The sequence below is a fragment of the Stegostoma tigrinum genome, chromosome 25, assembly GCF_030684315.1.
Source record: "Stegostoma tigrinum isolate sSteTig4 chromosome 25, sSteTig4.hap1, whole genome shotgun sequence".
Classification (NCBI taxonomy): Eukaryota; Metazoa; Chordata; class Chondrichthyes; order Orectolobiformes; family Stegostomatidae; genus Stegostoma; species Stegostoma tigrinum.
The window spans coordinates 37,676,453-37,692,015 of NC_081378.1; the positions used below are offsets into that span (position 1 = coordinate 37,676,453).

Here is a 15,563-nt window from a genome sequence, read left to right on the forward strand (position 1 = left end):
TAGTGGTAGGTCAAGGCTCTATTTCTGCTTCAAATGCATCAAGGATAGTCGCACACAGATTAATGTGAGTTGTAAAGTGTCAAGTGAGTAGTGAGGAAACACATTTGAACATAATGACAGTTTGCTAGTGGAGGACATAACCTCAATGTGTGATGCAACCAATTTGATGCCAGGCATCAATCTGCATTAGATGTTTCTTTCATGAGAAACAATGTGCGAGGCTCAGTGGAGTAGCAGGGCAATGGCATTAATATTAAATGTTTGGAGAGGCTGAATAGTTTCAACGGGACAAATGACAAATGCCTGCACCAGAAACCTTTTGTCATGTGGAAATATATTGACTTTTTATGGTAAAAGCTCCCTCCTCTTGTAGGAATAGAATAAGATGCTGGAAGACCATGGGAACAGCCTTTTACCGAACAGGAGGTGAAGATTCCATCAATTCACTGGTATCTAAGGCCTTGCAATTCTTACAGGCATCATCGGTACTCACCAGTTGTGGAGCCAGTGGTTGAGCCAGGAGTTGTTGCTGAGACTGTTGTGGAGGTTTGTTCTGAAATATGAGAGAAATTGAAGTTCACAACACTTTGTACATTTCCAAAAGAATCTATGATATTTTTCAGAATGAGAGGAGGGAAGTATTACTCCCAGATACATGGTGGAAAAAAATAAATGTTTATGTCAAATTCATCACAGAAAAAGAGAAAAGTGACATATATAAATTGACAACCAATTGAACCAGATATGAACAAAGACGTGATTCTGTTCAAGGGATAGTTTATGTTCAGTAACCTAAGGCTTCACTCACCAGTGATGGAACTGGAAGTAGACGGTGCTGTAGTGGCGGAGACTGTTGTTGAAGTGGTTTCTTCTAAAAGATAAACAAATGAACTTCCAGTCAGTATATTCTTTTTTGATGTTGATTTGGTTGTTCTTCTTGAAACAGCCCCTCCAGATGGTGCACAAAAAAAGTAAAAGATGACGAGCCAGTTTGAAAATTGTGACTACAGCTGATAAAACATGGTTTATTCCACAATGAGAAGTAACGATCATTCCAAATAAATGAACCCAATTATCCATGTTACATATACTAAGACAGTGCCTTGTTTGAGGCATCAAATGGCTTTTAAGCACTGAATCTCACCAGCATACCTTCTTTCAACAACATGATGATACTTCATTGGGATACCACTGCGAGTGGAAACATTAATATTACAGAGACTAACTTCACAGACGCTCTTAGATAAAAAGCTTTCTATTTCATGTTTGTGTCTGAAATATTTCTTAATCAGGTTTGGCGAATAATTAGGACATCAATACCTGTCCACGTCAATGATTTTATTCAGTTTTCGAAGAGCAAATCAACACAGTTTCATTGTCAAGAAGCTAAAGATGATGTTTATATCAAAGTCATTGGTCTTACGGCTCATGGAAACCATCACATACCTGTTGTTGAGGTACTGGTGGAGCCAGGTGTAGTTGTAGGCGCTGTTGTTGTTCTTGTTGTTGTTGTTGTTGATGTTCCTATTGAAAAAGAAAATGAATAATATTCAATACTTAATCAACATTCACCAGAAACCAATCTGACATGAATTATGATGGAAATGGGACAATCAACTGAATTCCGATAGAAATTTTACAATGAATTGTGCCAAGTATCAAGCTGACGGTAGTAGTATGTGTTCTCAGTGAGGCTGCTGAAATTCAGAAACCGTTCCACTTGCAACAAGGTTGTGAATTGTGTTGAATGCATGTATCACTCACCAGCTGTGGAAATGGCAGTTGTCTCAGCTGTGGTACCTGCCCCTGTTGTTGTAGCTAATTCTTCTGAAGAATAAAGAACAGAACCAACTAGAAACATTTGAATGGCACGTGTGGCAGGATTGAGAGGAGACAATCATTCTGTCATTGAAACGGAGAGTGGAAACAGGTATCATGAAAATTATTACAATGACCTGGCAGCTGATAGGAGCCAAAGGACATCGTAGGACGGGAATTGTTTTTGCAGTGTGGTTACTGTTGGAGAATAGGAATTGTGTCCATCAAAACTTTTTAAAGTCAGACCGTTCAAATAATCAATCTCGGAAATTGTGAGTCAAGTGTCAAGACTGTTTGGCACCCTGAGGGAGCTCACTGCTCATCTTCCAATCAAAGTGAGAGGTATTTTTCAAGCAAGCAGATTGTGCAGGCAAACGTGTAATGCAATGTATCAGCCAACAGGCCCAGTGTTGTCTTTCTGTATCAAAGGCTTGATGATCTGACTGAGCTGAATGCACAAGTCTGGACAGAAATCTTCAGCACAACATCTTCTTGAGGCAAGAAAGTGGTTGATGGACCAGAAGTAACAAAGGAATTTCCCTGTTCAGAGATTTTTTAGGTTCTTGCTTCAAATTGAATCTTCATGTTTACTGAGAAAGGACTGAACTCACCAGTTGTGGAGCTGGCAGTAGAACTGGCTGTGGTGGTCGTCCCTGATGTTGATGTGGTTTCTATCGAAGAAAAGGAAATGTAATCACAATCTCGACATATAAACTGAATCATGACCAATGAGAAAGATTCAACAGCACTTAGGAGGGAGTGCAAAAAGGATGAGAGAATGTGTAAAAAAGATCAGAGACTATCCCACAGATAGCCAATCAAACTGCATCCTACCATATGATAAATTGTATCAACCATCTTTAACCTGCTCTCCATCACACGAGTGTTCCAGTGGTAGGTCAAGACTTTATTTCTGCTGGCAATAGCATCAAGGGTAGTCGCACACAATTTAATGTGAGTTTCAAAGTATCAAGTGTGAGGTGAGGAAACACATTTGAACAGGATGACGTTGTTTGCCACTGGGCAAAATGTAAGCTAAATGTGTGACACAACCAATTTGATGCCAGGCATCAATCTGCATTAGATGTTTCTTAAAACAGAAACAATGTGCCAGGCTAAGAGGAGTAGAAGGGCAACGGCATCAATATTAAATGTTTGGAGAGTCTGAATATTTTCAATGGGACGGATGAAAAATGCCTGCACCAGAATCCTTTTGTTATTGTGGAAATATATTGACTTTTTGTGCTCAAAGCTCTCTGCTCTTGTAGGAATAGAATAAGATGCTGGAAGACCATGGGAACAGCCTTTTACCAAACAGGAGGTGAAGATTCCATCACTTCACTGGTATCTAAGGCCTTGCAATTCTTACAGACATCATCGGTACTCACCAGTTGTGGAGCCAGTGGTTGAGCCAGGAGTTGTTGCTGAGACTGTTGTGGAGGTTTGTTCTGAAATATGAGAGAAATTGAAGATCACAACACTTTGATTCATTTCCAAACTCATATACATCATTTTTTCAGAATGAAATAAGGTAAGTATTCTGGCTGGATATCTTATAGAAATCAGTAAGTATATGTGTGAAATACATACTGAAATAGAGATAATTGAAATGTAGCAGTTGTCCAAAATTTGAACGAATGCTGTGGGCAGTGATTCTGTTCAAATGATACTTAATGTTCAACAAACTAAGTCTTCACTCACCAGATGTGGAACTGGAAGTAGACGGTGCTGTAGTGGTGGATACTAATGTTGAAGTTGTTTCTTCTAAAAGAAAACAAATGAACTTCTAGTCAGTTTATTCCTTTTTAATTTGTGCTGCTTATTCCTCCTCAAGCAGCACCGCCAGACCTCTAGATCGTGCACAAACACGCAAAGTTTACCAGCTGCTTTGAAAATTCTTACTGCAGCTAAGTAACCATGGCATATGGCCCAAATTACTCAAATAGTGTATGCCACTTTGAAGTTAAGAACAGTAGGACAGAACCTTTTTTGAGCAATTGGCTAGCGATGAGGCACTAAAGCTGACCAGCAATCCTCCTTTCAAGAGTATGATAACACTTCAACAATTAGTTCAATCATTCTGAAAACAGTGATTAACTTTTAGGAAGCCCTATTTACAGATTGCTGTTTCATGTTTGTTCCAAAAATAATTCTGAATGCAGTTTCGTGAATAATTAAGACATCAGTCTCTGACCACTTCCATCTCTTGAGTCACTTTTGAAAGAGCAAATGAACACAATTTCATTGTCAAGGATCTCAAGATGCACATCATTTTGCACAGATAGGAATCAATCTCAAAAATTTTGAGTCAAGGATACAGTCTCACATTCTGATAGATGATACTAACTGTCCTCCAATCAATGTAAAAGGTATTTTTCAAGCCAGCAGAGAGTGCAGGCAAATGTTTGTTATGATCTATCAGCGAAGTGGCCCAGTGTTGTCCTTTCCACATCAAAGAGTTGATGATCTGACGAAATTGAATTCATGTGGTTGCATTGAAGACTAAAGCACAACAAATTCCGAAGGCAGAATGTGGATCATAGACCAAAATTGACAAAGCAATTTCCCTACATCCATGTTTTTAATGTTGTTGCTTCACATTGATCTCTCACCTTTAATGAAAATGGAGTCAACTCACCAGTTGTGGAGCTGGCAGTAGAACTGGCTGTGGTGGTTGTCCCTGATGTTGATGTGCTTTCTATTGAAGGAAAGGAAATGTAAACACAATCCATACGCATAACCTGAATCATGATCAATGAGTGCGATTCATAAGCATTTAGGAGGGAATGGTCAAATGGAGAGAGAATGCGTAAAAAAGATCAGAAACTAGCACACAGATGGCCAATCCAGAGGAATCCTGCTATATCATAACTTGTACAAAGAATTTGCGACATTCTCAAACTCTCTGTCACATGGGATTTCCTGTGGTAGGCCAAGACATCGTTTCTGCTTGTAAAATCATCAAGGGCAGTCAGACACAGATTAATGTGAGTTGCAAAATGTCAAGTGCGAGGTGCAGAAAAATATTTGAACATAATGACAGGTCGCCACTTGGAGTTGTAACCTCAATGTGTGGAACAAGCAACTTGATGGCAGTGATCGAATTACAACAGACGTTTCTGTGCATAGAAACAATGTGCGAGGCTAAGTGGAGTAGCAGGGCAACGGTCTCAATGTTAAATGTTAGTAGAGGCTGAATAGATTCAGTGGAAAGATTCGCAAATGTCTGCAGAAGAATCGTTCTGTCATTCTATAAAAGTCCATGATCTTTTAAGCTCAAAATATTCTACTGTTGCAGAAATAGAATAAGATACTGGAAGACCATGGGAACAGCCTTTTACCGAACAGGAGGTGAAGATTCCATCAATTCACTGGTATCTAAGGCCTTGCAATTCTTACAGACATCATCGGTACTCACCAGTTGTGGAGCCAGTGGTTGAGCCAGGAGTTGTTGCTGAGACTGTTGTGGAGGTTTGTTCTGAAATATGAGAGAAATTGAAGTTCACAACACTATGATTCAATTCCAAACTAATACATATCATTTTTTCGGCATGAAATAAGGGAAGCATTCTGGTTGGATACATTACAGCAATCAGTAACTATATGTGTGAAATACACACTGAAATAGAGATAAGTGAAAGATAGCAGTTGTCCACAATTTGAACGAATGCTGTGGGCAGTGATTCTGTTCAAATGATACTTAATGTTCAACAAACTAAGTCTTCACTCACCAGATGTGGAACTGGAAGTCGATGGTGCTGTAGTGGTGAATACTAATGTTGAAGTTGTTTCTTCTAAAAGAAAACAAATGAACTTCGAGTCAGTATATTCCTATTTGATTTGAGGCTGCTTATTCCACCTCAAGCAGCACCCTCAGTTCGTGCACAAACCAACCGATAAAGACCAACCGGTTTGAAAATTCTTACTGCAGCCGAGAAAGCATGGCACGTGCCCAGAATAAAATAGATGGTGGATGCCACGTTCGTGTAAGGAACAGTAAGACAGTCCTTTCTTTCAGTGATTGACTAGCTTTGAGGCACTGAAACTCCCCATCAGAGCTTCTTTCAAGAATATGATAATTCTTCAACTATGAGTGGAATCATTAAGAACACAGAGACTGACTTCAAGGGTACTGATAAGCAATGCCTGTTTCATGTTTGTTCCTGAAATAATTCTGAATGAGGTTTGGCAAACATTAAGTCATTGTCAAGGATCTCATTTTTGCACAGCCAGAAATCTCTCTCAGATATTTTGCGTCAAGCATAAAGCCTCACATTCTGACAGATGACACTACTCATCTTCCAATCAATGTGAAATGTATTTTTCAAGCCAGCAGAGTGTGCAGGGAAATGTCCAATGCGTTCTATCAGGCAACAGGCAGAGTGTTGTCCTTTCCACATCAAAGAGTTGATGAACTGACTAAATTGAAATCACGAGGCTCCATTGAAGATTTAAGCACAAGACGTTCTGAAGGCAGGGTGTGGATCACATACCAAAACTGACAAAGAAGTTTCCCTACACCAATGTTTTTAATATTGTTGCTTCAAATTGACTTCTCACGTTTAATGAAAAAGGACTAAACTCACCAGTTGTGGAGCTGGCAGTAGAACTGGCTGTTGTGGTCGTCCCTGATGGTGATGTGGTTTCTATTGTAGAAAAGGAAATGTAAACACAATCTAGACACAACCTGATTCATGACCAATGAGAAAGATTTCACAGCACTTAGGGGGACATGCAAAAGGATGAGAGAATGTGGAAAAAAGATCAGAACCTATCCTACAAATGGCCAATCCAAAAGCAACCTACCATATCATAAATTGTATCAAGCATCTGTGTCATTAATCTGCTCTCTATCACACGAGTGTTCCAATGGTAGGTCAAGACTGTATTTCTGCTTGTAATAGCATCTAGGGCAGTCGCACACAAATTAGTGTGAGTTGCAAAGTGTCAAGTGTGAGGTGAGGAAACACATTTGGACAGAATGACAGAGTTTGCCACTGGGCATTGTAACCTAACTGTGTGACACAACCAATTGATGCCAGGCATCAATCTGCATTAGACGTTTCTTTGATTAGAAACAATGTGCGAGGCTAAGTGGAATAGCAGGGCATTGGCATTAATATTAAATGTTTGGAGAGGCTGAATATTTTCAATGGGACGGATGAAAAATGCCTGCACGAGATTCCTTTTGATATTGTGGAAATATATTGACTTTTTGTGCTCAAAGCTCTCTCCTCTTGTAGGAATAGAATGAGATGCTGGAAGACCATGGGAACAGCCTTTGACCGAACAGGAGGTGAAGATTCCATCAATTCAATGGAATCTAAGGCCTTGCAATGCTTACAGGCATCATCGGTACTCACCAGTTGTGGAGCCACTGGTTGAGCCAGGAGTTGTTGCTGAGACTGTTGTGGAGGTTTGTTCTGAAATATGAGAGAAATTGAAGTTCACAACACTTTGTCATTTCCAAAAGATTATATGCTACGTTTCAGAATGAGAGGAGGTAAGTATTTCTCCCAGATACATGGTGGAAATAAATAAATGTTAATGTCCAAACCACCACAGAAAAAGAGAAAAGTGACAAATATAAATTGTCAAACAATTGAACCATAAATGAGCAAAGAAGTGATTCTGTTCAAGGGTCACTTCATGTTTAGTAACTGAAGTCTTCACTCACCAGTTATGGAACTGGAAGTAGACGGTGCTGTAGTGGCGGATACTGTTGTTGAAGTGGTTTCTTCTAAAAGATAAACAAATGAACTTCCAGTCAGTATATTCTTTTTTGATGCTGGGTTGGTTTTTCCTCTTGAAACAGCCCCTCCAGATGGTGTACAAACAAAGCGAAAGATGACGAGCCAGTTTGAAAATTGTGACCACAGCTGATAAAACATGGTTTATGTCACAATGAGAAGTAACGATCATTCCAAATAAATGAACCCAATTATCCATGTTACATATACTAAGACAGTGCCTTGTTTGAGGCATCAAATGGCTTTAAAGCACTGAATCTCACCAGCATACCTTCTTTCAACAACATGATGATATTCATAGTGATACCAATGCGAGTGGAAACATTTATATTACAGAGACTGACTTCACAGACGCTCTTATATAAAAAAGCTTTCTATTTCATGTTTGTGTCTGAAATATTTCTTAATCAGGTTTGGCGAATAATTAGGACATCAATACCTGTCCACGTCAATGATTTTATTCAGTTTTTGAAGAGCACATCAACACAGTTTCATTGTCAAGGAGCTAAAGATGACGTTTATATCAAAGTCATTGGTCTTACGGCTCATGGAAACCATCACATACCTGTTGTTGAGGTACTGGTGGAGCCAGGTGTAGTTGTAGGCGCTGTTGTTGTTCTTGTTGATGTTCTTACTGAAAAAGAAAATGAATAATATTCAATACTTAATCAACATTCACCAGAAACAAATCTGACATGAATTATGATGGAAATGGGACAATCAACTGAATTCCGATAGAAATTTTACAATGAATTGTGCCAAGTATCAAGCTGACGGTAGTAGTATGTGTTCTCAGTGAGGCTGCTGAAATTCAGAAACCGTTCCACTTGCAACAAGGTTGCGAATTGTGTTGAATGCATGTATCACTCACCAGCTGTGGAAATGGCAGTTGTCTCAGCTGTGGTGCCTGTCCCTGTTGTTGTAGCTGATTCTTCTGAAGGAAAAAGAACAGAATCATCAAGTAATTTTTGAACGGCCCATGCGACAGGATTGAGAGAAGACAATCATTCTGTCATTGAAACGGACAGTGGACACAGGTATCATGAAAATTATTACAATGACCTGGCAGCTGATAGGAGCCAAAGGTCACTGCAGGAAGGTAATTGCTTTTGAGGTGTGATCACTGTTGGAGAATAGGAATTGTGCCCATCAAATTTGTTTAAAGCCAGGCAATTCAAATAATCAATCTCAGAAGTTTTGAGTCAAGTGTCAAGACTGTTTGGCACCCTGAGGGAGCTCACTGCTCATCTTCCAATCAAAGTGAGAGGTATTTTTCAAGCAAGCAGATTGCGCAGGCAAACGTGTAATGCAATGTATCAGCCAGCAGGCCCAGTGTTGTCTTTCTGTATCAAAGGGTTGATGATCTGACTGAGTTGAATGCACAAGGCTGGACGGAAATCTTCAGCACAGCATCTTCTTTAGGCAAGACAGTGGTTGATGGACCAGAAGTAACAAAGGAATTTCCCTGTTCAGAGACTTTTTAGGTTCTTGCTTCAAATTGAATCTTCATGTTTACTGAGAAAGGACTGAACTCACCAGTTGTGGAGCTGGCAGTAGAACTGGCTGTGGTGGTCGTCCCTGATGTTGATGTGGTTTCTATTGAAGAAAAGGAAATGTAATCACAATCTCGACACATAAACTGAATCATGACCAATGAGAAAGATTCAACAGCACTTAGGAGGGAGTGCACAAAGGATGAGAGAATGTGTAAAAAAGATCAGAGCCGAACCCACAGATAGCCAATCAAAATGCATCCTACCATATCATAAATTGTGTCAACCATCTGTGTCATTAACCTGCTCTCCATCACACGAGTGTTCCAGTGGTAGGTCAAGACTTTATTTCTGCTTGCAATAGCATCAAGGGTAGTCACACACAATTTAATGTGAGTTTCAAAGTGTCAAGTGTGAGGTGAGGAAACACATTTGAACAGGATGACGTTGTTTGCCACTGGGCGTTGTAAGCTAAATGTGTGACACAACCAATTTGATGCCAGGCATCAATCTGCGTTAGATGTTTCTTTAAACAGAAAAAATGTGTCAGGCTAAGAGGAGTAGAAGGGCAACGGCATCAATATTAAATGTTTGGAGAGTCTGAATATTTTCAATGGGACGGATGAAAAATGCCTGCACCAGAATCCTTTTGTTATTGTGGAAATATATTGAATTTTTGTGCTCAAAGCTCTCATCTCTTGTGAAATAGAATAAGATGCTGGAAGACCATGGGAACAGCCTTTTACCAAACAGGAGGTGAAGATTCCATCACTTCACTGGTATCTAAGGCCTTGCAATTCTTACAGACATCATCGGTACTCACCAGTTGTGGAGCCAGTGGTTGAGCCAGGAGTTGTTGCTGAGACTGTTGTGGAGGTTTGTTCTGAAATATGAGAGAAATTGAAGTTCACAACACTATGATTCAATTCCAAACTAATATATGTCATTTTTTCGGAATGAAATAAGGGAAGCATTCTGGTTGGATACATTATAGCAATCAGTAACTATATGTGTGAAATACACACTGAAATAGAGATAAGTGAAAGATAGCAGTTGTCCAAAATTTGAACGAATGCTGTGGGCAGTGATTCTGTTCAAATGATACTTAATGTTCAACAAACTAAGTCTTCACTCACCAGATGTGGAACTGGAAGTCGATGGTGCTGTAGTGGTGAATACTAATGTTGAAGTTGTTTCTTCTAAAAGAAAACAAATGAACTTCGAGTCAGTATATTCCTTTTTGATTTGAGGCTGCTTATTCCACCTCAAGCAGCACCCTCAGGTCATGCACAAACCAACCGATAAAGACCAACCGGTTTGAAAATTCTTACTGCAGCCGAGAAAGCATGGCACGTGCCCAGAATAAAATAGATGGTGGATGCCACGTTTGTGTAAGGAACAGTAAGACAGTCCTTTCTTTCAGTGATTGACTAGCTTTGAGGCACTGAAACTCCCCATCAGAGCTTCTTTCAAGAATATGATAATTCTTCAACTATGAGTGGAATCATTAAGAACACAGAGATTGACTTCAAGGATACTGATAAGCAATGCCTGTTTCATGTTTGTTCCTGAAATAATTCTGAATGAGGTTTGGCAAACATTAAGTCATTGTCAAGGATCTCATTTTTGCACAGCCAGAAATCTCTCTCAGATATTTTGAGTCAAGCATAAACCCTCACATTCTGACAGATGACACTACTCATCTTCCAATCAATGTGAAATGTATTTTTCAAGCCAGCAGAGTGTGCAGGGAAATGTCCAATGCGTTCTATCAGGCAACAGGCAGAGTGTTGTCCTTTCCACATCAAAGAGTTGATGAACTGACTAAATTGAAATCACGAGGCTCCATTGAAGACTTAAGCACAAGACGTTCTGAAGGCAGGGTGTGGATCACATACCAAAACTGACAAAGAAGTTTCCCTACACCAATGTTTTTAATATTGTTGCTTCAAATTGATTTCTCACGTTAAATGAAAAAGGACTAAACTCACCAGTTGTGGAGCTGGCAGTAGAACTGGCTGTTGTGGTCGTCCCTGATGGTGATGTGGTTTCTATTGTAGAAAAGGAAATGTAAACACAATCTAGACACAACCTGATTCATGACCAATGAGAAAGATTTCACAGCACTTAGGGGGACATGCAAAAGGATGAGAGAATGTGGAAAAAAGATCAGAACCTATCCTACAAATGGCCAATCCAAAAGCAACCAACCATATCATAAATTGTACCAAGCATCTGTGTCATTAATCTGCTCTCTATCACACGAGTGTTCCAATGGTAGGTCAAGACTGTATTTCTACTTGTAATAGCATCTAGGGCAGTCGCACACAAATTAGTGTGAGTTGCAAAGTGTCAAGTGTGAGGTGAGGAAACACATTTGGACAGAATGACAGAGTTTGCCACTGGGCATTGTAACCTAACTGTGTGACACAACCAATTGATGCCAGGCATCAATCTGCATCAGACGTTTCTTTGATTAGAAACAATGTGCGAGGCTAAGTGGAATAGCAGGGCATTGGCATTAATATTAAATGTTTGGAGAGGCTGAATATTTTCAATGGGACGGATGAAAAATGCCTGCACGAGATTCCTTTTGATATTGTGGAAATATATTGACTTTTTGTGCTCAAAGCTCTCTCCTCTTGTAGGAATAGAATAAGATGCTGGAAGACCATGGGAACAGCCTTTGACCGAACAGGAGGTGAAGATTGTATCAATTCAATGGAATCTAAGGCCTTGCAATTCTTACAGGCATCATCGGTACTCACCAGTTGTGGAGCCAGTGGTTGAGCCAGGAGTTGTTGCTGAGACTGTTGTGGAGGTTTGTTCTGAAATATGAGAGAAATTGAAGTTCACAACACTTTGTCATTTCCAAAAGATTTTATGCTACGTTTCAGAATGAGAGGAGGTAAGTATTTCTCCCAGATACATGGTGGAAATAAATAAATGTTAATGTCCAAACCACCACAGAAAAAGAGAAAAGTGACAAATATAAATTGTCAAACAATTGAACCATAAATGAGCAAAGAAGTGATTCTGTTCAAGGGTCAGTTCATGTTTAGTAACTGAAGTCTTCACTCACCAGTGATGGAACTGGAAGTAGACGGTGCTGTAGTGGCGGATACTCTTGTTGAAGTGGTTTCTTCTAAAAGATAAACAAATGAACTTCCAGTCAGTATATTCTTTTTTGATGCTGGATTGGTTGTTCCTCTTGAAACAGCCCCTCCAGATGGTGTACAAACAAAGCGAAAGATGACGAGCCAGTTTGAAAATTGTGACCACAGCTGATAAAACATGGTTTATGTCACAATGAGAAGTAACGATCATTCCAAATAAATGAACCCAATTATCCATGTTACATATACTAAGACAGTGCCTTGTTTGAGGCATCAAATGGCTTTATAGCACTGAATCTCACCAGCATACCTTCTTTCAACAACATGATGATACTTCATAGTGATACCAATGCGAGTGGAAACATTTATATTACAGAGACTGACTTCACAGACACTCTTATATAAAAAAGTTTTCTATTTCATGTTTGTGTCTGAAATATTTCTTAATCAGGTTTGGCGAATAATTAGGACATCAATACCTGTCCACTTCAATGATTTTATTCAGTTTTCGAAGAGCAAATCAACACAGTTTCATTGTCAAGAAGCTAAAGATGACGTTTATATCAAAGTCATTGGTCTTACGGCTCATGGAAACCATCACATACCTGTTGTTGAGGTACTGGTGGAGCCAGGTGTAGTTGTAGGCGCTGTTGTTGTTCTTGTTGTTGTTGTTGTTGATGTTCCTATTGAAAAAGAAAATGAATAATATTCAATACTTAATCAACAATCACCAGAAACCAATCTGACATGAATTATGATGGAAATGGGACAATCAACTGAATTCCGATAGAATTTTTACAATGAATTGTGCCAAGTATCAAGCTGACGGTAGTAGTATGTGTTCTCAGTGAGGCTGCTGAAATTCAGAAACCGTTCCACTTGCAACAAGGTTGTGAATTGTGTTGAATGCATGTATCACTCACCAGCTGTGGAAATGGCAGTCGTCTCAGCTGTGGTACCTGTCCCTGTTGTTGTAGCTGATTCTTCTGAAGGAAAAAGAACAGAATCATCAAGTAATTTTTGAACGCCCCATGCAGCAGGATTGAGAGAAGACAATCATTCTGTCATTGAAACGGACACTGGACACAGGTATCATGAAAATTATTACAATGACCTGGCAGCTGATACGAGCCAAAGGTCACTGCAGGAAAGTAATTGCTTTTGAGGTGTGATCACTGTTGGAGAATAGGAATTGTGCCCATCAAATTTGTTTAAAGCCAGGCAATTCAAATAATCAATCTCAGAAGTTTTGAGTCAAGTGTCAAGACTGTTTGGCACCCTGAGGGAGCTCACTGCTCATCTTCCAATCAAAGTGAGAGGTATTTTTCAAGCAAGCAGATTGCGCAGGCAAACGTGTAGTGCAATGTATCAGCCAACAGGCCCAGTGTTGTCTTTCTGTATCAAAGGGTTGATGATCTGACTGAGTTGAATGCACAAGGCTGGACGGAAATTTTCAGCACAGCATCTTCTTTAGGCAAGACAGTGGTTGATGGAGCAGAAGTAACAAAGGAATTTCCCTGTTCAGAGACTTTTTAGATTCTTGCTTCAAATTGAATCTTCATGTTTACTGAGAAAGGACTGAACTCACCAGTTGTGGAGCTGGCAGTAGAACTGGCTGTGGTGGTCGTCCCTGATGTTGATGTGGTTTCTGCTGAAGAAAAGGAAATGTAATCACAATCTCGACACGTAAACTGAATCATGACCAATGAGAAAGATTCAACAGCACTTAGGAGGGAGTGCAAAAAGGATGAGAGAATGTGTAAAAAAGATCAGAGCCTATCCCACAGATAGCCAATCAAAATGCATCCTACCATATCATAAATTGTGTCAACCATCTGTGTCATTAACCTGCTCTCCATCACACGAGTGTTCCAGTGGTAGGTCAAGACTTTATTTCTGCTTGCAATAGCATCAAGGGTAGTCGCACACAATTTAATGTGAGTTTCAAAGTGTCAAGTGTGAGGTGAGGAAACACATTTGAACAGGATGACGTTGTTTGCCACTGGGCGTTGTAAGCTAAATGTGTGACACAACCAATTTGATGCCAGGCATCAAACTGCGTTAGATGTTTCTTTAAACAGAAAAAATGTGTCAGGCTAAGAGGAGTAGAAGGGCAACGGCATCAATATTAAATGTTTGGCGAGTCTGAATATTTTCAATGGGACGGATGAAAAATGCCTGCACCAGAATCCTTTTGTTATTGTGGAAATATATTGAATTTTTGTGCTCAAAGCTCTCTCCTCTTGTAGGAATAGAATAAGATGCTGGAAGACCATGGGAACAGCCTTTTACCAAACAGGAGGTGAAGATTCCATCACTTCACTGGTATCTAAGGCCTTGCAATTCTTACAGACATCATCGGTACTCACCAGTTGTGGAGCCAGTGGTTGAGCCAGGAGTTGTTGCTGAGACTGTTGTGGAGGTTTGTTCTGAAATATGAGAGAAATTGAAGTTCACAACACTTTGATTCATTTCCAAACTCATATACATCATTTTTTCAGAATGAAATAAGGTAAGTATTCTGGCTGGATATCTTATAGAAATCAGTAAGTATATGTGTGAAATACATACTAAAATAGAGATAATTGAAATGTAGCAGTTGTCCAAAATTTGAACGAATGCTGTGGGCAGTGATTCTGTTCAAATGATACTTAATGTTCAACAAACTAAGTCTTCACTCACCAGATGTGGAACTGGAAGTAGACGGTGCTGTAGTGGTGGATACTAATGTTGAAGTTGTTTCTTCTAAAAGAAAACAAATGAACTTCTAGTCAGTTTATTCCTTTTTAATTTGTGCTGCTTATTCCTCCTCAAGCAGCACCGCCAGACCTCTAGATCGTGCACAAACACACAAAGTTTACCAGCTGCTTTGAAAATTCTTACTGCAGCTAAGTAACCATGGCATATGGCCCAAATTACTCAAATAGTGTATGCCACTTTGAAGTTAAGAACAGTAGGACAGAACCTTTTTTGAGCAATTGGCTAGCGATGAGGCACTAAAGCTGACCAGCAATCCTCCTTTCAAGAGTATGATAACACTTCAACAATTAGTTCAATCATTCTGAAAACAGTGACTAACTTTTAGGAAGCCCTATTTACAGATTGCTGTTTCATGTTTGTTCCAAAAATAATTCTGAATGCAGTTTCGTGAATAATTAAGACATCAATCTCTGACCACTTCCATCTCTTGAGTCACTTTTGAAAGAGGAAATGAATACAATTTCATTGTCAAGGATCTCAAGATGCACATCATTTTGCACAGATAGGAATCAATCTCAAAAATTTTGAGTCAAGGATACAGTCTCACATTCTGATAGATGATACTACCTGTCCTCCAATCAATGTAAAAGGTATTTTTCAAGCCAGCAGAGAGTGCAGGCAAATGT

General features: G+C 39.5%; 1 protein-coding gene across 1 annotated transcript in view; it reads right to left on the reverse strand.

Moving 5' to 3' along the window:
- Positions 1–13,877, reverse strand: part of LOC132210972 (mucin-2-like) — a 58,521-nt gene extending 44,644 nt beyond the window's left edge. Inside the window, exons 1-13 of the mRNA XM_059654773.1 lie at positions 13,766–13,877; positions 13,101–13,163; positions 8,134–8,202; positions 7,496–7,558; positions 5,237–5,296; positions 4,457–4,516; positions 3,520–3,582; positions 3,207–3,266; positions 2,430–2,489; positions 1,765–1,827; positions 1,447–1,524; positions 809–871; positions 494–553 (exon numbers count right to left, since the gene is read on the reverse strand). Of these exons, the coding sequence (XP_059510756.1) occupies positions 494–553; positions 809–871; positions 1,447–1,524; positions 1,765–1,827; positions 2,430–2,489; positions 3,207–3,266; positions 3,520–3,582; positions 4,457–4,516; positions 5,237–5,296; positions 7,496–7,558; positions 8,134–8,202; positions 13,101–13,163; positions 13,766–13,877 (874 nt within the window). The remainder of the gene's footprint in view (positions 1–493; positions 554–808; positions 872–1,446; positions 1,525–1,764; positions 1,828–2,429; positions 2,490–3,206; positions 3,267–3,519; positions 3,583–4,456; positions 4,517–5,236; positions 5,297–7,495; positions 7,559–8,133; positions 8,203–13,100; positions 13,164–13,765) is intronic.
- Between the last annotated feature and the right edge of the window lie 1,686 nt (positions 13,878–15,563).